General features: G+C 45.2%; 2 protein-coding genes across 6 annotated transcripts in view; one reads left to right on the forward strand and one right to left on the reverse strand.

The window, feature by feature from the left end:
• The window catches only part of C3H8orf88 (chromosome 3 C8orf88 homolog), a 242820-nt gene that overhangs the window by 71287 nt on the left and 146647 nt on the right, over nt 1-24886 (forward strand). The gene's annotated exons all lie outside the window — the stretch shown is intronic.
• Nucleotides 1-24886, reverse strand: part of NECAB1 (N-terminal EF-hand calcium binding protein 1) — a 135935-nt gene that overhangs the window by 32164 nt on the left and 78885 nt on the right. The window contains exon 6 of the mRNA XM_006266692.4: nt 233-369. Coding sequence (XP_006266754.2) covers nt 233-369 — 137 coding nt within the window. The remainder of the gene's footprint in view (nt 1-232; nt 370-24886) is intronic.

Below are 24886 nucleotides of genomic sequence, written 5' to 3' on the forward strand. Positions count from 1 at the left end.
TTAGTTAAAGCACCCCCACCCCCATTTTGAAATGTGGGGTGCTGAATACATGAGACGCTGCATCCTGCTGGAGCAGTCTGATTGAAACGCTTCAGCAGTGCTTGGACAGGTTTTAACTGGAACGTGTCAGAATCTGTCAGAGCACATGTAAAAGTGCCCATATGAAGTACATCCGTTACCTCTTCCCCTTTCCCCCCAACATTCACCTGACCTGAGAAAAACTTTCATTTACCTTTCTTGACGAGTTTGCTCCTCTGTGGTTTCCATGGCACACTCCAGGGAGTTTTGGAGAGACTGTAACTGATTGAGTGTTTCCTTCAGTAGAAAACGAGTCACAAACTGCTCCAACTTAGAAGCCTCCTGATAGTCCTAAAAAGTACACAAAATTGACCAGATTTAGGTGCATGAGATGCATTAACTTATTTAAGATGCACCCAAGGGTCAATCTAAAAAGCCGAGAGCTAACTACAGACAACTACAGAAAACGTGAGGCTGAAGATGCATCTGAACTCCTGCTCTTTTTCAGAGCTTAACTGCAAGACTCAGGTTGCACATGCGGCATCTGTTCCTTTGGGACCAAGAATACGTACCGCTTACTTTTGATGGGGGCACCTGACTGACTCATGGTATTGCCCAACTTTTACATAATAGTCAAGTGGTTAAAAACAAGAAGTGTGAGACCTAGATTTAGGCCTGTCTCAGGTTGAGTGGATACAAATCCATAACTCCCATCTGCCAGAGGAGTGCTTTAAACACTAGGTGAGGGAACACACTCAATTCCTGTGGCAGCTGGGATGTAGGATAGCCAAGAATGTACATCATAATCTCAAAAAAGAACTGCAGACTTGTAGTTAGGGCTACTGGCTGAGAGGGGGTGCCGGTTCCTGGTGCAAGGGTTATTTCTGTTTTTAACCACTGAATATCTATTATTATTATTATTATTATTGCATTATTGTCTATTATTATTATATTATTATCTATTGTATTATTATAAAATATACAAACAGACCTAGGAACAGAATGGCCACTGATTTTAACTGATATCCTTAGTTTCCTTTGTCAATCATCTGTATAACATAACTTGTAATGCATAGCTATTTCTATCAATATTCTGCACTTTTTTTTTCTTCACATATTTTTAAAATTTATTTAAAATTGCTGTTTTCAGACCACTTATTAATCAGATGTTCTTTTAACTGAAATACCCTTCTTTTGTGATTGTGGAATTGCAGTTTTTCAGGTAGCTAGTAAATTATAAAAATAGTTCCTAAGGAGGTAGGCCTTAATTAAACTTTTGAAAAAAAAGATGGCCAAAATCTCTATTTTTCCTCTTGCTTATTACAGCCATTAAATCTATTTGCTACTCAGTGGCTATGTTTATATAAGCAGTGGATTGTGCTGTTCTTACTTTGCAGTCATTTAGTACTTGCATAAACATAAGCAGTACTTACTGCCTAGTACCATCGCTGCACAGTTTTTTCCTGATGCACAGTAGCTCTTTACTACTGAGCAGTATCATTGCAGTATGGTTAGTGGCTTGTTGCTACAGTTCAGTAGCTCATTGCAGATAAATATCAATTTTCTAAAAAATTTAGAAAATTAATATTTATCTGCCCCGGGATGCCTGTCATGTGGCCCTCAATGGCTTGCCAAAACTCAGTAAGTGGCCCTCTACCCAAAATAATTGCCCGCCCCTGCTCTTAGCAATACTTGTCCCTATGTACATGTCACTGAGGCTAGGGACAGACATTACACGCAAACTGGTTTAAATTAGGGGTGCACTGATAGAGATTTTTGGGGCCCATACCAATAGCCATTTTTAAGGAGGCATATCGGCCGATACCGATCCAATTCCTGATACCAGCCCAGCAGCTTGGAGACCTGCATGCAGCTGGTAAGTCTGGCATGGTGGAAGGGCAGCTGGCAAGCGCTGGGGGGGGTTGGGGGGTGGCTCCCACCACTGCTCCTGCCGCTCATCTGGGAGGGCATGGAGGGGTGGGGGGGCATGTTCCCTTGGATCTACACAGGGCAGGGCAGGACAGGCCAGGAAGAGCCCTGCACAGCTCTGGCTCCATCCTGCCCCACCCCACACAGATCAGGGGTATATGCCCCCCCATACCCTCCTGGACGAGTGGCGGGAGCTGCCGGATGAGTGGATGCGCGCCAGAGCAGTGACTCGTGGATGAGCAGTGCATAGCGGTGGGAGCCACCCTCCATTTCCCCCGGATGAGGGGTGGCTCTGTCTCACGCCTGCCCCACCCTGGCTGGGCAGTGCTTGCCTCAACCCCTGCCCCAGCCCCAGCCCCAGCCCCGCTCCTCCTTCACTGCAGGGGCCTTGATCTGTTTCCCCATGCCCCTTCCCTTCCCTTCCTTCTCCCCTTCCACCACACCAGACTTACAAGCTGCCAGGCTGTGCTCCTCACTGCTTACATGCTGTGCTGCAGCTGCAAGCACAAACGAGCATTTATTGGTCAAATTATCAGCTACATCAGGCCAATTTCCGATATGATCAATTTTCTTTATATTGGTGCTGATCCAAAATTGGACTGATATATTGGTGTACCTCTAGTTCAAGTCATCAGAAACTGCTTTAAACCTGTAACAGAACAGGTTTTCAGTGCACATAAACCAGTTTGAAAATAGCTGAAACCAGTCTGAGATAAACCTGGTTCAATGTAGTATCAGACTTAACTGATTTGGGTCAAACCAGTTTATGCAATGTCTGTTCCAAACTCCTTGCTGGTTTAAGATAAACCAGACTCCCCAGCATCCTGGCATGCTCTTTGGCCTGGGCGGGGCTCTCTGCTCCAGAGCAGGGCTGGCCCCTCCCCTCTGCTCTTTGGCTGCAGCTCTGGCAGAGACGTGCAGGCGCTGAGTGTCTGCCTGGCTTCTCCCTACTAAGCAGGGATTATTCCCCCCACCCCTCTGCTTTACGCAGACACCTCAGCATTAGCTAGCATACCACATGCTGGCTACAGTCCGTGCTGTGGGAGACAACAAAAGCAGACAGGCTTTTTGGAGATAATCAACAGGTAGCTGGTAATGTCCTTCCTTGGAAGAGCTGTTTGAGAAGAGCTCCATCAGTTAATGGAGAGAGGCTTTGTTTTCTTAATGGGTTGAAAAACACTGAGTTAGGAGTGATAAGCATTCCCTGCTGGGCAGCTCAAGAGGCGTGGGGGAATAATAAGAGCATCCTGCCAGGGCCTGGCCATATCCCCCTCAGTGGAAGCGAAGGGTGGGTTGCTCTGGCACCCTCCAGCTTCTAGCCTGAGCCACTATAGGCATGTGCCTGCATTTTTGGAATGAAAAGGGAATATCTGTCCACCTCTAAATCAGTTCAAGCTTTGCAGATTAGATTAGCTCAGGCTTTTTGAATGTCTGTCTCTATCTTAAGGGATTCTATTCTGCCTTAAGTACATGTGGGTAGCTCCCACTAACTGATTAAAAATTAATTGTTTTCCACTGTGAAGTAACTGCAGTACCAAATATCTTATAAATGTGGGAAGATCAGGATATTTTAGGCAGTTGTGATGCTGAATACTGAGATTTTATTCACATTTGCTTTCCAATAGAAGGCATCACTGGTATTTTCATATGCAATCATTTAACAGTTAATCTCATATGTAAGCAATTTCTGGTTTGAGGTGTTCTGGCAATTTAAAAGCTGGTTTTTAGAGATTAACTTTGGCTTCTACATTTAGCAGACTGGAAGGTTTCTTTGTGCAATTATATTTGTAATATGTTTTTGATGTTCAAAAACTACAAAATTATATTTCTCTTGGTAATCCTAGCAGTTTTACCATTACGGTGTCTAGTAGCTGACAGAGACTTATTATCTGTAATGGTCTTGAAAGTATAACTTTGCCTAAGGAAGCAGGGGCTTTTAAAGTCCATTAAAGTCAGCTCTGTCTGAAATGATTCATACGGGAACACTGATTATAACGTATTCTTCAAGAAGGATGTGATTTGAATTTTTGTGTGTTTGACAATGCAGTTTTTTAGCAGTGCAGGCATAGAAAGGCACTGGCCCTGCTTTATTTCCTGGTAATGGTGCTTTAATTTTATATAGCCTTTTTGAAAAAAATGGCTAATTGGCAACTAGCTGAGATTCAGGTTTCACATTTCTGAGCAGGTGAGCTGGATTTTAGTGCATCACATGGTTCACTACAGGCTTTTTTGCCATTTCCAGTCAGCTCCAAGTGGCAATAATACAGTATTACAAAGTTTAGACACGAAGCCTAATTCCACCTACAGAACTTTTACTCATGTTGGGACTAGCAGATCAGTAAAATAACAACTTCAGGCAATTTAAACACACTTCATTTGATAAAATCAATGGACCTGGTCCTGCAAGTTGCTCTGCTTGGTCCCTGTGACTTCCAGGGGATTCTGTGCTGACTTCAGCATTGGGACCTGGGTTTGGAAAACTGAATCAACCTTGACGTTAGACATTAAGTTAATGGTCAGAAACTGTTATTGAAAAGGCAGATTACCACTGTGGCAAGGAAGCAAAATTACTATAGTCTCCTACAGCTTTCACTTTCTCTTCCCTCTTATCCTTTTCTTTGCACCTGGCCACACATTCAGTTAATGGCGTAAGAACAACCCAGAAAGTTATTACACATTTTTTGTGGAATAGCTTTGTGGCTTATTCCTTGTTCTATCATGCCTTTAATTGATTGGACATGTGGCCGGGTCACAATTTAAGGTGTGATTAATTGATTAATCATGCCTTATGTGTAATGTGTAGATGGGGCCTTTGACTTTCATACTCACAGGATAGCTTATTCTTTTTTTCTGGTCCCATATCTTTATCAAGTAGCAAGTTACAGGAGTCTCAAGTGTTCATATTTACTTTTGATAAATCTACGTCAAAATATCTGTGTGTGTCTATACTTCATGGTTCAGTTTGGGGATGCTAGAACCTGGTTCCATAAGTGTTAGAAATCAAATAAACTTGTGTTTTTAAAACAACAAACAAAAAACTCCTTTGAAACAACACAGACTCTCTGACAATTCACATAGTATATCCTTCTGTCATTCTTTATGCACGTAAGTATCCCAGCAGGACCCTTATAGGACTCTTAGGAAGAAATTGTATTTTTCCTAGCTGGTATAAGAGAATTTATTACTGAAATTAAAATACTTAAGGTAAAACAAAGTATAAATGCTGACTATACTCTCTTTCTATATATAGACAGACAGACATAGATATATTTATGTTTTCTATATGTGCTATATAATTTAATGTAACAACATAGCATATTGTTAAAAGATAATCTCCTGTCAAGGATCATGGTCCAGATGCTTTGGTGATGTGATTTCTCATAGTTCAAGACTTCAGTTGGCTCTGTCTTCTTATATTTAGCCTAAATATAAATCAGCACAGGTAATCTAGATGCTGATTTCTTTTGAAAGGATCAGCAGACTTTAGAACAATAAGCTTTTGGACAGCAACTCTTTATTTTTGTATCTTTCTTGTCACATTGTTGTAACTTTGGGTTACTTCTTCCCTATTGCAGGCCCAATTTGCCAAGGTCCTTAGGGCTTGAACCAAAGGAAGATTTAGGTGCTACAGTGCAGATGATCACAATGTCTAACTTCTAGGTTTCTGGTCCCCTGAACTATTTGTTACCAACATAGGCTTCTACATAATGCATGAGAGGATATAAGTGCCTCAGAAGGGATTTTTAGACAGTACACTGAGCAAGGTGCCACCTAAAGCTGGTTACAGGAAACACCAATTAATCCCATCTCTGTCTGGGGTTTAGATGCTTTATTCAGGTTCTCAAGACCCCTGATTCTTCCATTCAAGATTCAGGGTCAGGACCCCTCCTCTTAAAGTATGTGTCTAACATCCTTTCTTTCAAGAATGGAGCGTTTCACTTGCTTTAATTTGAAACACAGCTGTTATCCTTTAATATATGAGCCTTTTTAACCGGAGTTAAAGGCATACGAGAAACCCAAGTTCAGTTCCATGCTCTATGTGAGAGGACTTCTACCTCTCTGAAGAGAGTTGTGGCCAAAATCCCTGCTATTCTCTGGTGGACATGGTTTACTGGGCCTTGCTGTAATACCTAAAGGTATATGAGGAGGAGTATCTCTTTCAAGCTTTCAGGGAAGTTTGTCAATACCAAAGTTACTGCTCTTGCTCCAAAGGAAAACCTGTTTTGAAAGCATACATGGCAATATATATTTTAGTCCTTTATTTTTACTCAGGATGTGAATTATGGATGGGATGTCACTTATTTAAATTTGTCTTAATATTTCTTTGCTTTTTTGTGTGTATGCACTTGCAGTTATTGTGTAACCACCATGTAATGCTTTTTTAAGTTTAAATGCAAGACAAAAGATTTATCTGATGTGCAAGATAACAGCCTTAGAAGTACCATGTTCTCAAATGTAAACAACCTTGGGATCAAAGACACCTCACACAGGTACTGCATGTCAAATGTCTTTCTTCACTAGAAATATATGCTATTAAACTGGTTCTTGCACTGTTGGAAGATTCAAGCTGCTAAAATCTTAGATATTAAACCACCTGTGAATCATCAGAGTTAATTATGTAGCCAGGAACATCAGTCTCCTATATTTATTTGCCATATGATAAAATTAATCAAGTATGAGAGATCTCTCTAATCAAAATACCTAGTTTTTATAAGGCAATAGTAAAGAAATGTTTGTGGGATATATTGTCCATCATTTCCTTTTGAGCAAGCACCTGGGGCTAACACTGACCCTATAACAAACATCTGTGACAACATTTTAAAAATGGCAGAATTCATTTGCGCAATATTAAGTCTGATTTCTCCCTTCTCCTAAATTATCTGACCTCTCCAGTGCAATTGATTTAAGGATGTTGTATCTGACAGAATTAATTTTATTTCTGCAAGCTTTGATTCCCTGTGACACATTAGAACAACATGTGAAAATTTATTCAGAATGGACAACTAAATTCAAGCCTAAAGAAGAAATCCAGTGTCTGTTTTAATTTATCACTGTTGATTAATGTACTGTGAAATAACTGAACAAAACATGGATGGAGCTAATATAAATGACCCTTGCTTGTATGTTTTGAGCTACCAGAGCTATTTTACAACAGATGGGTGATGAAAATATCTTAAAATTCTGGACCCCCAGAGAGTAAGCATTGTGGACAGCTCCATAGAAACTCCTGTCTTTACATATAGTAAATCTGGATTAAATCTTTACGTGTATGTCAACAGCACATCTCCTATAAACCTACTTGTAGATTGCAGCCACTGAAATTAGCAGAGAACCTGATTGTTCAAGATTTGTTAGACCCTGCTGCTGGTCACATTTTGCTTTTTGGGTCCTTCAGAAATGTTTTCCTGCATCAGTAAGCCTTTTATGACTTTAATCTGAATGACAGTACTGTACTTTCAAATCCCCACATAGGTCGTGCAATACAGGCTACTCAGGTTTCATGTCTAGCATCAGGAGTTAATGCTCATTTAACTATTCTGGACATGTTCCTTTCGTATATTTCTCAAAAGACTTTTAAATTTGAGGCTAAATTACTTCCCATCATTCCTGCTTGTGGTCTATCTCAGTGGCTTTTTATTGACCTGATGCATTTAATACAAATATTTTAGTACAATTTACCTCTCAATACAGATTAGTGTGTGTGTGTGTGTATGTGTATTGAGCCACCTTGATAAAGAGTTTTGGTGATGCCTGGAAGAAAGGTACTAAATGAGTAATCTGGATTATTATTATTTGATTGTTAACAGAGGGGGGAGACCCTCTATACATTTCTATCCCAATTCACACTGAATGCAGTTTGATTACTGAATACTATTTATCAATGTTTTTGTTTTCATTTGTTTTCTGGAGAAGGTACTTTCATTTCCAGTTTAAAAAAAGACATGATGGTATTAGAAAAGAAGTTATTAGTTCTGAATTAAGAAGTATTTGTTTCCATTTATTAAACCTGCGTACATTTAGGAAGCTAAGTTGGCATATAACGCATTTAACATCAGCATATGGCAACCACCAATCAATGCTAAGATCTAATGAAGACAAGTTTAAGAGAAAAAGGGTACTGTTTCTTGAATATGTTACAGTGAATTGAAGTTCATTACCACATGAATTGCACTATATAGTAAGTCACTACAATACAAAGAAAATACGTCTCAACATATCAATTTTTGATTCTGTATGATATGCAAATACTAAGTGAATGTACTGTTGAAGCACGCTGCAGGGGGCTTTTTGGCACTTTTATCTAAAGCTGATTGAATCAGCTTTAGATAAACTGCCAAAAAGCCCCTTTGACATGCCCGATCTATACAGATGCTGGGGAGCCAGGTCGAACTAACGTGCTTCCTCTTTCGGTAAAGCAATGTTTTGTTTTGGGTTTTTTCATGTCTGTCAGCAGCCAAAAATATTACCGTAGTGATGGAAATTTCATTTTGGTGCTCCTTGTGATGGATTCAAATGACTTTGGTATTATAATTGTTCTGTTGCTTAGGAATCTTTTGATTGCACTCATGGATTTCTGCACCAGCTTCTGTCCCTATTCTTTCATTAAAAATACTTTTGACAAAAATAACAACAAGTAATAATTTCTTGGCTGCAGCAGGCAGAAAGCTTATTTGCAGTGTTTAACTTTTTCTACACAATATTTAATTTTTTTTTATAACTTTCTGCTTCTGTTCATATTATATATACTGCATCAGTCATTTTACTAAGAACTGTTCAACAGAAAGCATACTATAACTTTGTTAAGCATTAATTGGTAGTGTTAGAATGATGTTCCAGGAATTACAAGAGGCAAGGATTTTTATGAAGAATTCTGATGAAGGCACTCTAAAGAATGCCTTGCATTTGAAAGATAACCCAGTCACCCAGTTGGTCCAATAAAAGGTATCATCCACAAAACCCCTTGCCTTGAGCATTGATTAAAACTCAGAATGTATAGTAAATATAGTTTTATTGACTTCAGTTGAGTATTCTCAGTTTCTTTGCATTTCAAGCTATTAGTATATATAGAGAGATTTGAACAATGAATATCTGAGGAAAATGGTTGTCTTGGTATGTCCTGAATGTCCTGGTATCTGAGGAACTGCAACAATCAAATATTAATTAGCATAACATTTTGGTATCTTCTCTATTATTGTTACAACAAGTAAAGATGTGGTTAGCTATGCTAGTCTAAAACTGAGCACAATACTCCATAGTAACAGCCCACAATGTTGAGGCAGGAGCACTCATATAAGCTGTACTACTTAGCTATTATAAGAGAATACCAACAATGTTTTTGGGAGTGTCCAGTAGAACAACTATAATCTTCCACTCTGGCTCTTTTTTCTCTGGCAATATCTAAGTTCTTGTTGCTATAATATGTACAGAATTGATGTTCCCATCAGCATTCCTGTAGTTTAACTTTCATCTGAATTTTTTTTCTTGCCAGGTAGTTTAGAGGCACTATGCTACTACTGCTCTTTTATAACTGTAGGTAGTAAGAGTATATGTAATTCTGTTGTTTTTATGAAGTATTTGTAGGAGTACAGGTAAAATGTCAAATCTGCAGAGGATGCATTTTGATGGATATTGGCAGATTATGGTTAGGTTATGTGCTTCTCTTCTGCTATTTTTATGTTTAAAGGCATTGATATTAATTTAATTTTGGGTTGGTTTTGAAAGCCCTGACTGTTCACAAATCTCTTCTTGCTAGCAGGAGAATTTGAGAACTGGCTTCTTGGTGAGTAGTTATAAAACTTAAGACAAAAAGATCAAAGAAGTTACCATAAGATTTTATTATTCTAACTGGAAGGGAAAAATGTATCTGGACCAGGAATGTAATTGTGTAGTATATGCTTTTCTTCTGCTTGCCACCCTTGATATCTTTCTTTTTAAAGGCAGTGTTTTGCCTTAACATTTAGTGGAAGTCATGATCATAAATAAATTAAGTTTGCAATAAAGAGAAAGTCCTATTTGCCAAAATTCCATCATTTCAAATAGTACTAATAATGTTATTAGATAAAAATAGTTATTGTCCTCTTTGGAAATGAGCTATTTACTTATAGTAGTATGACTTCTTGCTATAAGGAAACAATTGGTGATATATTCAGTACTGTCATGAACATTTCTGTTCTCTTCATATGGATTTGCAGAAGACAAATGAGGTATAATTGGGTGTATGGATTTATGTAAATAGGATCCATGTTCTGATTGGAATTCCCTTTTATTTAAAAAATTAGGAGTTTTTAAGACGAGGTAATTTGGCTCAAGGCATGCCCAACCAATGGGAAAAGGCTTTTAACTAGGGCTGTGCAAAGCTTCAGTAGCTGGTTCGATTCAGAGGAAATTTGACCCAGTTCGGGGACCAAATCTCCAAATCCAGATCAAATTGGGAGATCAAGTAAAAGCTCTGAATCAATTCGAAGCATCCGAATCAATTTGGAAAAGCTTCAGAAAAAGATTCGGCTGATTCAGAGATTCAGCCATAAACTAAACAGGCAGCTGACAGCTGCCTTCAGCTGGTAAGTGTGTTGGGGTTGGGGAGGAGGGAAGGGGCATGGAGGAGGGAGGGATTGGGGCTGGGACAAGCTGCCCAACCGGGGCAGGGGGCTGCGTTACTCAGGGAGGGGGGAGCACAGGATGTAGGTGTGTCAGCACTGGGAGCAGGGGCTCTACCCTGCTGCCACCTGCCCAGTCGGGCCAGCGGGGGGCAGAATGTGGGCGCAGCTCACTCTGGGCAGAAGGGGGCAAGCGGCAGCAGGGCATAGCCCCCGCTCCCAGCGCTGACATACCCACATCCCATGCCTCCTGTGCTGGCTGGCAAGCAGTGGCAGGGCAGAGGCCCCGCTTCCAGCACTGTGAGCATGGCAGCACTGAGAGCAGGGGCTCTGCCCTGCTGCTGCCTAGAGAGAGCTGTGCCTGCATCACACCCTCCATGCCAGCTGGGCAAGCAGCAGCAGGGCAGAGCCCCTGCAGCTCCCCCCGCAGGCGCAGAGGCAGGCACAGCTTGGGAAGCCACGGGAAAAGCCCCCATGGCTGCCCTGTCTGGCCCCATCCTCTGCCCAGCCCAGCCCAGCCCAGCCTCCCAGCACTTTAAAAAAAAGCCCTGCACTCACCAGCTGCAGGAGTGGCGATTGGGGCCTCTGGGCACTTGTGGCAGAGCCCACCCATGCAGTACAGGGCAGTAAGGATCACCCTCCCACCTGACACCCACGTGGCAGCTGCACGGGTGCAGTGCTGCTCAGCAGGGCACTTAGTGCTGTCTGGGAGCTGGGGCCACTGTGGCTAATCGGTGCCAGGCTCCGGCTGACATGTGGAGTTGCCCCAGATCCCAGGCGAATTGAACCGGGAGGTGGGGAATCAAACCAGGAGCTCGGGAATTGAATCAGTTCGATTTCCCCAGTCCCTGGTTCAATTCCCCAACTCCCTGTTTGATTCACCTGGGAGCTGGGGCAGTTCCACATGTCAGCCAGAACCCAGCAGCACTCAGCCACAGTGGCCCCAGCTCCCAGACAGTGCGCAGCATGTGGGTGCCAGGGGGGGATCCCCGCTGCCCCCTGCTGCATGGGGGGGCTCTGTCATGAGTTCTCAGAGGCCCCGATCACCTCTGCCAGAGCTGGTGAGTATGGGACTATTATTATTATTTTTTTAAAGTGTCAGGAGGCTGGGCTGGGCAGGGGATGGGGCCAGGCAGGGTAGCCATAGGGGCTTCTCCTGTGGCTCTCCCCACCCGAGGAAAGGCAGGCACAGCTGGAGGAGCTACGGAAGAACCTGCAGCCACCCGGCTGTGCCTGCTTCTCCCCAGCCGATCCGAATCACTGAATCTCTCCAAATCAGCACCAAATCTTCCAAAGCTGATTCGACTGAATTGATTCAGGACAGTTATCCAAATCTTCGAATTGAATCACTGTCCTCTGAATTGGCCGAATCCAAATTGAATACTTCCGTATTCGCATAGGCCTACTTTTAACCAGTCCATACCTTAACATTTATCAGCACTTTTTACTTAACCAATGTTATAGTTACTTCAGTTCTTCTTTTATTAAGAGATCCTCTAGCAAGGAAATAAACAGAAAGATATAATTTCACTGAACTAGCAAATATGTTGGACTTCAGGGATGTATTTATTATCAATTGAGTTTTCTTTATTAAAAATCATCACCAGATGTTGTAAACAAATGTTCTTTGTGTCACCTAGATCAATCTTAACTTGCATTATCTCGAACTTAATGTATTTGCCATCAGCGTCTTCTGCAATCTTCAGCCTGAGCAGCATTTTATTTCATTACAAGTGATGACTCCATTTTACTGCTAGCTTTTCAATTCCAACTGAAAATGGGCATTTGGACGTTATAACAACTGTTTTATAGCTTGAAAGATAGACATGGAATTTCAGACTCTTGCTGCCCTAAAAAATTGGACCTAGCTTGTTCCTGACATTCAATATTTAAAGTCAGAGATATGAATAAACAATTAGGGTAAAATTAAATCATATCATATTAAATTATATCAGGTCTGCAGGGATATTTGCAGTTATTGATTGATTATAACTGGGTTTTTTCATAAATAGTACATTTTCTGAAAAATACAGGAGAACTAAAAGCATTAACAAATTTGTGTCAGATTTAGAGAATAATTTTGGGCAAAGCAAGTTGGGGGAGAAATGGAAAATAACAACAACAACAACAAAAACTGGTTCTGTACTGGTAGGGTTTTTTCAAATTAATCTAAAAAAGTTAAATAACCTGAAAATGAAATGGAAGTTTATATCAGTTTGAACAAAATGTAGAGTCCAATTTTTTTTGTTTTGTTTTGTTTTGGTTACTCAACAGAAAAAATCATTATTTGCATGACTGTTACTATTCCAGTCTAGTCTTTTCAGTGCCCTACCATCTGGCTGTTGCTGTAAACTATACATAATAATTTTACTTGTTATTACTCAAACATGCAATATAGAAAACTGGATTGTCCATACTTGCAATGGCTATCAGCCTATCAGAGTGCAAGTTTCATGTAATAAGTATAAGCTTATTCTCATTAATACTTCTGTTAATGTGCAAATCAACTATGTTTGTCTCCTCTAATAATTCGTCCGCTTTGAGTTTTCCTTGTCTGCAGAAAGCTCACTCTATGAGAAACAATGAATATTCCACAACATCACTTTTTTATTTATTTACATGAAGCAGAAAAATGCAAGAATTTTCATAGAACATCAGGCTGGAAAGGAGCTCCTTTGTTACTGAGTTTGGTCCCGTTACTGCAGGCAACATGTCATTTCATATAATCCCTTTCATAAACTGATTGATTTCCATCTTATAAACAGTTAGTTTTGTTTGTTCCCAATGGAAAATGGTTCTGGACCCTGACTACAGTAAGGTTAGAATACTTCCAATATCCAGACTGAATTTATTCCTGGTCAGTTCCTATCCTGAGACCTCCTGGTTCATCATGTCAGTCTACTGATATCATAAGTAACCATGTCATATAATCAGTTCTGCTGTAAATTGAAACACAAGAAAAAACAAAACCTAAAGAACAAAGTAATACAGAGATGTGAAAATGGTCACAGAGTCTGAAAAGGAAAAAATATTCTCTCTTCTAATTCATTTTTTACTTTGGTCCATCATTCCCCTCCCTATGAGCTTCCTTTCACCTAAATTGTGGCACGTTTGTGTTTCCTGGTGCATGTACATTGAAACCTTTCTAGTCTCTCCCTCCTATCTCAGCTTTGGAAAAGCTGCATGAAATTATTCTAGCCAAAGGCCTTTGTGACTTACATAAAGAAAGTTTGTCAGGCTGAGGAAAGGAAATGAGGGATGGAAAGAGAAAAGTGAGTCAGTAGGGAAGTGAGAACAGAGGAAAGGACAGAAGGGATCTTGAATATTTGTTAAAACAATTTACCATTGAGCTGTCACAGTACTATTGAGCGTCCCTTCTGGTTACTGAATTTTCCCTTCTTTTTGAATGTGAATATAAAATAAGTATCATTTTTAGATATCTGAAGTGCCCTCTGGATCTTGCTGATGGTCCTAAGTCACCTTTGCATTTTTGCGAATGGCCTATATACTACCTTAACGAGTGGTGTTGCAGAAGCTATTTACATGCAGCAAAAAATGGGATTACTCCATGATAACACCATGCAATAATCTGAAAAAAATGCTTTCTGGAGTGCCTTGAAAAAAACAGTGGAAAGAAATGAAAATCACTTGTTTTGAATTTTTTTCTGGGTAAAATATATAAATTGTATTTCATATTAGAATCTCCATTTATGTTTATGGTCTTAGGGTTTATTCCTGCATGATACATCTTGTGCGACAGTATTTGGCACCCGAGCGTCTGCATCTGAAATGGCCAGTCATTAAAAATCATCAACAATATAGTGATTTGGTAGATCAACGACACCATGTCTACAGAGCAGCAACATCCTCAGAGGTCTGCTGTTCTGTGTGGGCTGCCTCCTGTCTACGAGGCACCCTAACACTGCTGTTAACCCACCTGCAGGACAGTGGGATAGCAAGGTCCCATTCCCTGGAAGTGGTATCTGACAGAAAGTGTATCTGAGAGGCTGTACAGGAGTTAGTCAAAAGCCTTCCCAAGCCCAGAACTCAAAAGAGGGTATGTGAATAACTCTTTTTGTTGTTGGTTTTTCTGGCGGGGGGGAGGGGGGTTGTGTTCTTGGCTTCCAGATCAAGTCCCCTTCTCCTCCCACTCCTCCACTTCCACATGGGTGGGATTTTCATTTTTTTCTTACTGAAGTAAAAACTGTATTTTGGATCTTAAAAAGCATTTGTAGTTTTAACACTTGTAACAAAAAGTAAGGAACCAAAAGGCTGGAGGAAAATCTTCCCTTTTTACCTCATATGATTGCAGAAAAAATGGAGGCACACCCACCACTGTCCCCAGTTAACCTGGGGGAAGGAGAGCCCCAGAGTTGCTACTGCCTTGCTTCAGCTAGGGGCTATGGGGAGCAGCTGCATGGGGCGTTGGACTCAGCAGGGCACAGTGGTGGTGGCAGGTAGTTTCATAGATTTCATAGACTAGGGCTGGAAGGGACCTCAAAGGTCATCGAGTCCAGCCCCCCGCCCGAAGGGCAGGAAGTCAGCTGGGGTCATAGGATCCCAGCAAGATGAGCATCCAATTTACTCTTGAAGATGTTCAGTGTAGGTGCTTGAACCACCTCTGATGGCAGGCTGTTCCAGACCTTGGGGGCTCGGACAGTAATGAATTTCTTCATTATGTCCAGCATGAAACGGTCTTGCAGTAGTTTAAAACCATTCAAGGAACTTGTCATTCCTTGGGGCACTCTGGTGAACAAATGTTCCCCCAGATACTGGTGGTCACCCCGATAAACTTATAGGTGGCCATCAGATCACCCCTGAGCCTGTGCTTTTCCAGGCTAAAGAGCCACATGGCTCTCAGCCTGTCGTCATAAGGTCTGTTTTCCTGACCTCTGATCATGTGCATGGCTTTTCTCTGGATTCTCTCAAGCTTCTCCACATCCTTTTTGAATTGTGGAGCCCAAAACTGGACGCAGTACTCCAGCTACGGCCTCACCAAGGCCGAGTACAAGGGGAGAATGATGTCCTGGGATTTGCTTGAGAAGCATCTATGGATGCAAGCCAGCGTTTTGGTTGCTTTACTAGCCGCAGCATCGTATTGCAGGCTCACGTTCATCTTGTGGTCAATGACGACCCCCAAGTCTCTTTCTTCCGTAGTGCTAGCCAGTGTAGCACTGCCGAGCCTATAGGGATGCTGCAGGTTTTTCCTCCCAAGGTGGAGAGCCTTACATTTTTCGGTGTTAAACACCATCAGGTTCTCACGTGCCCATTTGCTGAGCCTGTCACGGTCAGCCTGGATCGCCCTCCTGTGGATGCTTTGCCCCAAAGTTTGGTGTCATCGGTGAACTTGGCCAGTCCACTTCTGACTCCAATGTCCACATCATTAATGAAGATGTTGAACAATATGGGTCCAAGGACAGAGGCTTGGGGGACCCCACTGGTCACAGGACACCATGACAATTGGCTTCCGTCAATTACCACCCTCTGGGTCTGACCATGGAGCCAATTTTCCAGCCAGTGGATCGTGGTGGACCCAAGGCCACAACTGGCCAGTTTTGCCAAGAGGTGATCATGGGATACCAGATCAAAGGCTTTTTTGAAGTCAAGATATATGACATCAATCTCTTCTCCCTTGTCCAGGTGATAGGTCACCTGGTCGTAGAAGGAAATGAGATTGGTCAAGAAAGACCTACCCGCAACAAACCCATGCTGGCTATCCCTCAGGATGTTGACGTCGGCCAGTCCATTAAGGATGGCCTCTTTAATAAACTTTTCTAAGATCTTCCCCAGGACAGAAGTCAGGCTGATGGGCCTATAGTTTGCCGGATCCACTTTCCCCTCTTTCTTGAAGATAGGCACCACATTGGCTTTCTTCCAGTCTTTGGGCACTACACCAGAGCACCAGGAGTTTTCAAAGATCCATGCCAGAGGCTGGGCTATGATGCTCGCCAGCACCTTGAGTACCCTGGGGTGTAGATTGTCAGGGCTGGCTGACTTGAAGGTATCCAGCCTCTCAAAGTGTTCCTTCACAAGGTCAGCACTGATGAAGGGCAGGGGATCTCCCTCACCCGGATCTCCCTGTCCCGTAGCAGGCATGGGCATCCCATGGGACTGATGAAAGACCGACGTAAAGTACCCATTTAATAGGTTGGCTTTTTCCTGGGCATCAGTGGTCAGTTGTCCCATCTGGTTCAGCAGGGGTCCAGTGTTGCCCTTGCTTTTCCTCTGGCTCCCCACATATCTGAAAAAGGACTTTTTATTGTCCTTGATGCTTGAAGCTAGTTGGAGTTCCATTGCAGCCTTGGCTTTCCTGGTTTGCTCCCTACAGGACCGGACCAGTGCAGAATATTCCTCCTTGGAGGTGAATCCCATCCTCCGTCCTTTGTAGGCCTTTCTTTTTAGCCTCAGGAGGTCTGCTAGATCCCTGGAGAGCCAGGGGGGCTGCTGTGCCCTCTTGCTGCCTTTCCTCCAAGATGGAATAGAATTAGCTTGAGCACTGAGGATCGCTCCTTTGAGGAGCAACCACTCTTCCTGGACTCCTCTCCCCCTGGGGTCATGGTCCCTTAGGACCTCACTGACGAGCCTCCTGATCTTGTCAAAGTCAGCTTTCCTGAAATCAAGGATTTCAGTGTTGCTGACTGACTTGCCAGCGTTACGGTGGATGGTGAAAGTGATCAGCTTGTGGTCGCTGTCACCCAGCTTCCCATCCATCACTAGGTCACCAATTAGGTCATCCCCAGTAGCCAGTACCAGGTCGAGCAGCGCTTTATTTCTTGTTGGCCCGTGGACTTCTTGAGTCAGGTAGAGATCATCCACGCACGATAGGAAGTTTTGCAACTGCTCGGATTTTGCTGAGTGATCTTCCCACGAGATGTCTGGGCAATTGAAGTCACCTATGACAACCATGGTCCTGGAGCATGCGGCCTCAGCCATTCCAGGGCAAAATCCTGGTCAAGCTCTTGACTTTGAGTGGGAGGTTTGTAGTAGATTCCCACCATTGTGTCCCCTGTGCCGTGTTCCCCACTGATTTTAACCCAGAGGGTCTCCAGTCGTCCACCCTGGTCACCAACATCAGCTTGCAGGGACGTGTAGCTTTCCTTAACAAAGAGAGCTACACCCCCGCCCCTTTTATCTACTCGATCCTTCCTGTACAGGGTATGGCCATTTATACCCACGGTCCAGTCATGGGTGGAGTCCCACCAGGTCTCCGTCATTCCTATGATGTCATAATTATTTGCGTTAAGCAGGAGGAGGAGTTCCTCCTGCTTATTCCCCAAGCTCCTGGCATTTGTGTACAGGCAGGCAAGTGTCCCCTTGGGGGCTCTTGCCTTGCCCACAGATTGTACCAGGGCTGAGGCAGGGGTGGGCTCCCTTAAGTGCCTTGGCCTGCTGGCTTTGCAAGGTTTGCTCAGCGGGCCAGCAGTGACAGTAGTACCCCCCCCCCCCGCCCCCAGCGGGCTTAGTTTAAAACCCGGTGGAGCAGGTCAGCCAGTGTGGCTCAGAACAGCCTCCTCCCCAGGGGAGAGAGGTGGAGGCCATCTCTTCCCAGCAGCTCGCTGCCTCTCTCGCCAAAGAGCAGGCTGTGGTCATGGAAGCCAAAGCCTTCCCGATGACACCAGCACCACAGTCTTTTGTTAACTACCTGGATCCTCCTCTCCCTCCTCAGCCTATACCCCGAGACTGGGAGGATTGAAAAGAACACCACCACTTTAGCCCCGCTCCCAAATCCCTGTAGCACCTCATGACCCAGCTGGGGGCACTCCGAGCCATGTCATTGGTGCCCACATGAATAAGGAGCATGGGATAGTGGTCAGTGGGCTGGAGGAGCTTAGGGATCTTCTCCGCAATGTCTCGGATGCGGAGCCCCAGGAAGCAACAGACTTCCTAGGCTAAGGGATTGGGGTGGCAGATTACCCCCTCAGTCCCCCTCAGGATGGAGTCTCCCACAACAAACACTTTATGTTTTGTCTTGGGGAGAGGGGGGGAGGTAGCTGCAGTTGAGCCTGTGTTGCCTGCGGGAGCTGGCAACTCAGCAGGCTCTGCTGGGGCTGCAAGAGGTTCATACATGTTGCTAAGCTCCGGTGGGGCAGGGGCCTTGGTGCGGCGGGCCTTGGGGCCCTTGACCACCTTGGTCCATCCCCCTGGCTGGGCAGAATGGGAGGTCCCCGAGTCTTCCCTTGTCCTAGAGGGAGACCGTGGTCTCCCCTCAGGCTCCTGGGGGAGAAGGGCCTGGCAGTAGGAGTCTATCTCCTGCTCGCAGTCCCTGATGGCACGCAGTCTCTGGACTGTGGCCTGAAGCTCCTCCAGCTGGCGCGCCAGAGACCCCAAAAGGGAGCAGACCCCACAAGGGGAGGTAGCCATGCTCCTGGGCTCCAGAGCCTGAAAAAGAGACAGGCAGCCCGCAGCCGAAAGAGGGGCTCTGTCTGTGTGGAGCCCGGAACCATGGGCTCCATCTGGGTGGCCGTCTCTGAGGTGGCGTGTGGGGGGCCCGCAGACCCCGAGGGGACCCTCGGAGTGCGGCGAGTGCCCATCTGCGGCATGTCGCTGGTAGGCGGGCTGGGCCTGAGTCTGTCTACCCTAGGGGGCTCGCAGGCAGGGCCTCGGGCCCTCCTGTGCAAACTCCGCGCTAACTCACGTGCCGCAGACAAGGGCGCCTGTTTGTGCAGCCTGTTCACGCGGCTCCGGTCGCATGGTTCCCTGGGGGGCTGGGCCAAGTAGGGGCCTGGGCGGGGTGAGACCCAGCCTGGCTCCACTCAGCCACCTCCTCCCGCTCTCTAAGGGTTAACCCCTCCCACCACGGGCCCCACTTACCTCCGGTTGTGCTTGTTCCTCCTTTCCTGTAGCCAGAAGTGTAATTAGCACAGTTTGCACCCTGGGCTAACCCTGTAGGAGGGGGGAGAGGAAATGGTGGGGAGTGGAGGTGCCACTGTGTGCTAGCTAGAAAGGAGAAGGGGCTGAGTCGTCGGGAGTGAGGGAGAAGTCTTACCTGCTTCAGGGACTTAAAGTCTCTGGCTGTTGATGCCATGACAAGGTCTGCCTGTAGAGCTGCTGGAAGCCAGCATGGGGAGCTTATAGCCACCTCTGCAGCGCTCCCACATTTCTCTTTTCAAACTCCTGGTTCTGCTCATGGAGCTAACTTATGAATGTTTCATCCCCCCCACCCCACATGGGCAGCACAGGTTCCCCTCCCAGGGGCGAGAGACAAGTAGTGAAAGCTAGAGGTGAGAGAGGGAGCCTGCAGACTCTGGCACAGCAGGAACAGTGAGAGAGGCAGCAGCTGGGCAGGAGCTCAAGGGCTGCAAATTAAGTCCACATACGGCCTCTGGGGTACCAATTGGACACCTCTGTCCTAGCAGGTACTGTGCTCACTTAGCTGATGGGAGATCCAGGTTCAGTGCTCTGCTCTGCTTAATGGGATTTAAACCCACAACTTCTGCCTTCTAGAGAAATGCCACAGTTACCAGGCTATACGATTCAGGGGGTGTTCTCCATCTTTCATGATATAGTTGATCTTCTGTGTAGCATTTATTAAAGAAGCCCTTAAACCAGAGACACAAATAATTCCTTGACCTCCTTATTATGGCATGCCCCAGAGAAGTCAGACAGTCTGGTTCAAATCGTTGGTCTTAATCAGATACAGCATTGATTAAACCAGCCTTTCTCTCCTGTCTGTAATGGACCCTGAATGCCAGGATTCAAAGTCCTTTCTACTCTTCTTCCATTTGTTTGGGCTACTTAAATATTCATTGAACATCTGAAATATGAGACCAAGAAACACCCATGCGGAAAAACACAATTAAATTAGCATCAACAGTACTTGCTTCAGTGGTTGGATATGTGGGTTCATCTCCCCTCAGGCAAAGGTCAGAATGGACCTAGGGCTTTCCACGTGCTATATAAGCTACTGGATAAAAGGAAGACCTTCTCTTCTGTGACTGTAGCCCTTCATTTCCTTGTCTTTTATTGCAAATGCCTGAAGATTAAATATTTCTATAAATGTCAAACTAGCTTGATTTGGAAATGTCGTATCTGCCATTTTCACTACAGCTGCCCTACAAACTGCCTTTTTTGAAAAATAAATGATTTGCTGAATAACAAATAAAGTTTGCAGCTCAGCTCAGATGCACAGTGCAGCGTGTGGAGTCTAACATAATTGTCTGGTGAGCATTTGCAAGGGGAACATAATCTAAGACTCTGACAATGCATGTGTCTTATGAATTGCATCCAAATTTTTTTGTACTTGTTTCCGTTAGCAGTACTGAAAATTCAGGTTGTATTTGCAATATATCTGGCCAGAAAATGTGTTCTTAAATAATAACTGAATTGAGAAAAAAAATCAAATTTGGTAACCTGAAGTCTATTTCCTTTGCCTATCACTATCCTGATTTTCAGAATGGGTGAATATTCACATACCCTACAATAAATTCAGTGCTACTCAGGTGCTAAGCCACTTTTATTTTTGTGTCCAAATCTTGAATTAGAAACTCTGCTTTTAGGCACTTTGGTTTGAACAGTTTGCCAGAGCTACATTTTTACAGGGAATCTAGGGAATCTATAGGTAGTCTAGAGAATGAGGAAACCCCAATTTCTTAAATATAGTTTGTTGGGGATTGAAAAAAGTAAATAAAATAACCCAATTAATTATCTGTATTTGTTATAACAGCAGTTGAGAAAGTATTTGTAGGAAAAAAAGCTTTCCAATTCCTTTATAAAGCAACATTGAGTCGTTAATTTTAATGCTTCCTTCTTGTAAGTTGGAGAATGAGAGAGAAACACAGTTATGTCAGCTTCCACTTTGATCAGGAAAATTGTAACCTGCCAACGACAGGAAGAGTAACCCAAACCAATAGTTAATCTGTCCTTCCCCACTGCCATCCCTAGCAACAAAAGTGACTCATACAGTTACTTATTCCTGGGAGAGAAATGATCAAATGTCGCATTTCCCCCTAAAAATACCCAAAGCCTTCATTCTCTTCCTTGTCATGGATCAGCGCCACAACACTGGGGCTGTAACACAGCATGCTTAAATAAGATTTGCATTTTAAATGCAAAAGACTCACTGAGAACACAGGTACCCTTTTTTAACTGAATGCACATGCATTCTTGCGTCTACTTGTTGCTTTATGTTCCTTTATCTTAGCACCTCTCTTTCAGACATAAGCCACTTAATGAGCACCATGTTCCACCCCAGTGAACAGTACTGAAGCTGGTTATTTCTCTAAAGCAGGGTTTTTCCACAGCAGTACGTGTACCCATGGGGGTACTTGGGATGGCCTCAGGGGGTACTCGGCAGCAGGTGCCGCCAGCACTTTTGCAGGGGACCCTCCCCCTCCCTCCCGCTCATCTGGCTGCCGGGGGACTCCTGCCTTCTTAACCGGCTGCCGGGGGTACACTGACCCAAAAAGGTTGAAAACCTCTGCATTAAAGAATGCTGAGAACAAGGCTTTGCTACTCTTACTCATTTTGTCAGCTGAATTGTTTTATTTACACGAATGGAACCCTTTGGCAAATATGCTACTGCTGGGGTCAGTAAGAGAGTAGCATCTGGCCCAATCTGGAAAAAAAAAGCATCCCAATCCTAATCCTAATCCTAACTGCACTTTAGTTTTGGCATTTTCCTCCCCCACTCTCCCTGCCATGCTTTGTTGTTTGTTTAGCTTCTTCAGAGCTAGAAATATTTTCCTGGGTTGGTTTTATATCTCCTGGCGGGTCTAAACTGTGCTATACTGTGCTAGGGAGCTCAGTCAGGCAAATGCACGTACACCCATCCCTGCTCCATGTTCTCTAGGCCTAGGGACAGACGTTATAAACTGGTTTAAGTGATCAGAAACTGGTTTAAACCTGTAAGAGAACATAAAATCAGTGCACATAAAGCGGTTTCAAAATGGCTGAAATTCGTTTAAGATAAACCTAGTTGAATGTAGTACAGGTTTCCCTTGATTTATGCAGGTTCTTTATCTGCAAATTCGTTCTTACACAATGAACATATTTAGACCCATAATTTGTTATATATGAGGTAAATTTGCTCTTATGTGATCAGCATAGATGCCCCCACCCCAAGCAGGTAAGTCTGTGGGGGGAGGGGAAAGGTCCATGGCCCCACTCACCCCAGCCTTGGCTGCAGTGGCCCTGGGAGTGGCCGGCACCAGCTGCCTGCAGCCACTGGGCTGCACCGTGCTCCACCTGTCCCCCCGTGCCTGGGCTCTGCCTGTCCCCACTCACTTCAGCTCTTGGGCTGCGCCATGCCCTGGTGCAGGCAGCTGGTGTCGGCTGCTCCCAGGGCCACTGCAGCCGGGGCTGGGGTGAGTGGGGCCATGGCCCTTTCCCCTCCCTCCACAGCATGGGCTGAGGTGAGTGCAGGAAAGCGGAGCCCCAGGTGGCACAGAGAGAACTGCTGGGGGGGCGGGGGGGCATGCCTCTTCCTGCTTCATGACTCCTGGAAGGGCTGCAGGCTAGGGGGATAAGCCAAGCTCTTCCCAGGGGGCACATGTCCCCAGATCTGTGCTCAGGATGATAGCAGGCTGCTGCTGCTGCAGGCTGGGGCCAGCAGTGGCACCAGGTTCTTTCCGGCGCTCAGGGCAGGCCACACCAAGCACCAGTAACAGCCTGGTGCTGCCACCAGCCCCAGACTGCAGCAGCAGCCTGCTGTCATCCCACACGTAGATCTGGGGGCACGTGCCCCTGGGGAAGAGCCTGGCAGAGCCCCCCAGCCTGCAGACCTCCCGGGGGGTGCAGAGCAGCAAGAGACACCCCCCACACCCACTGACAGTTCTTTTCACAGCCGGTGTGGGCAATTCCCATGGCCGCTGCAGCCAGGGCTGGAGTGAGTGCCGTGCCCCATGCCACTTGGGGCTCCACTTGTCTGCACTCACCCCAGCTCATGCTGGAGTGGCCCAGGGAGCAGCCAATACCAGCTGCCTGCACCAGGGTATGGCGCAGCCCAGGAGCTGAGGTGAGTGGGGACAGACGGAGCCCAGGCGCAGGGGCACAGGCGGAGCACAGTGCAGCCCAGAGGCTGCAGGCAGCTAGCTCCAGCTACTCCCGGGGCCGCTGCAGCCAGGGTTGGTGTGAGTGCCGCTCTGTTCCCTCTGCTTTGCTCCCTCATGCAGCCCCAGAAGCGGCATCCCTCCCCTACCCCTGCCCTAGCCCCAGCCTCACTCCCTCCCTCTCTCCCTCCCTCACCACCATGGGAACCTATCCCTATTTGTTACATTGTTAAATGGGTTTGCTTTATGCAAATTTGATTTATGCACCATTCTCTGGGAATGCATGTACCACATAAATCAAGGAAAGCCTGTATCAGACGTAACTGATTTGAGTCAAACTGGTTTATGCAATGTCTGTCCCAGATGCCTTCTTGGTTTAAATTAAACCAGAGTCCCCCAGCATCCCAGATGCTTTGCAACCCTGGACTGGGATGTTCTGTCTGCTCCAAAGAACAGAGCTGGTCACGCCCCTCTGATCCATAACTGGAGCTCCAGCGGAGACTGCAGGCACAGCAGTGTCTGCCTGGCTTCCCCCGCCTCCCCTCCCCACTGCTCAAGCAGAGATCCGCTCTGCCCCTTCCATCTCCAACAGCACAGACCCCAGCCCCACAAACCCTAGGCATGTGGTATGCTAACTAATACTTAGAGGTGTGTGTATCTTCAGTTTCACTGGGATAGGCAGACAGAACACTGCCCGCTTAGGGCTTTTTGGAGCTAATCAACAGGTCAGCTGGTAATGTCCCTCTGTTCCTTCCTTGGAAAAAAGTTGTTTAAGAAGAGCTTGAACTAATGAGAGAGGCTTTTGTTTTGCTGATGGGCTGATAAATACTGTATTATCAGCTCCCTGCTGGCCCCCTTGCCTGTTAGGTTTGCAGACAGTATGAAGAAGCAGGGAGAGAGAGATTCAAAAGCTCAGTATCATCAACAGATACATGCACTGCATACTCCCCTTTGTCCTCAGAGTGCTAGCTTGGGGCTGGGGTCTGGCAAGACTCCTGCCCCTTCAGCAGCGAGCAGGGAAACCCCTGAGACAGTGCAGGCAGGGTGGGGGCTTACACCCCTCCCTAATCAGAACATCCCATCAGGCCTGGCCACACCCCCTCCCCCCCTCCCCAGGTCAACATTGTAAAAGGGAAGGGAGGGCTGTTCTAGAGGCCCCCATCTTCTAGCCTGAGTCACTGCAGGCATGTGCCTGCATTTCTTCAGTCCAGAGAGTATGTCTCTGCAGTTGCAAGCTGATTCAATCTAGGCTGGTTAAACTAACCTGCAAAGATTGAATCAATACAGGCACAGGCTTTTTGAATGTCTGTCCCTAGCCCAGATGCTGAAAAATTTCATGCAACCATGGTGGCTCTG

This window comes from Alligator mississippiensis, chromosome 3, assembly GCF_030867095.1.
Source record: "Alligator mississippiensis isolate rAllMis1 chromosome 3, rAllMis1, whole genome shotgun sequence".
In the NCBI taxonomy this organism is placed as follows: domain Eukaryota; kingdom Metazoa; phylum Chordata; order Crocodylia; family Alligatoridae; genus Alligator; species Alligator mississippiensis.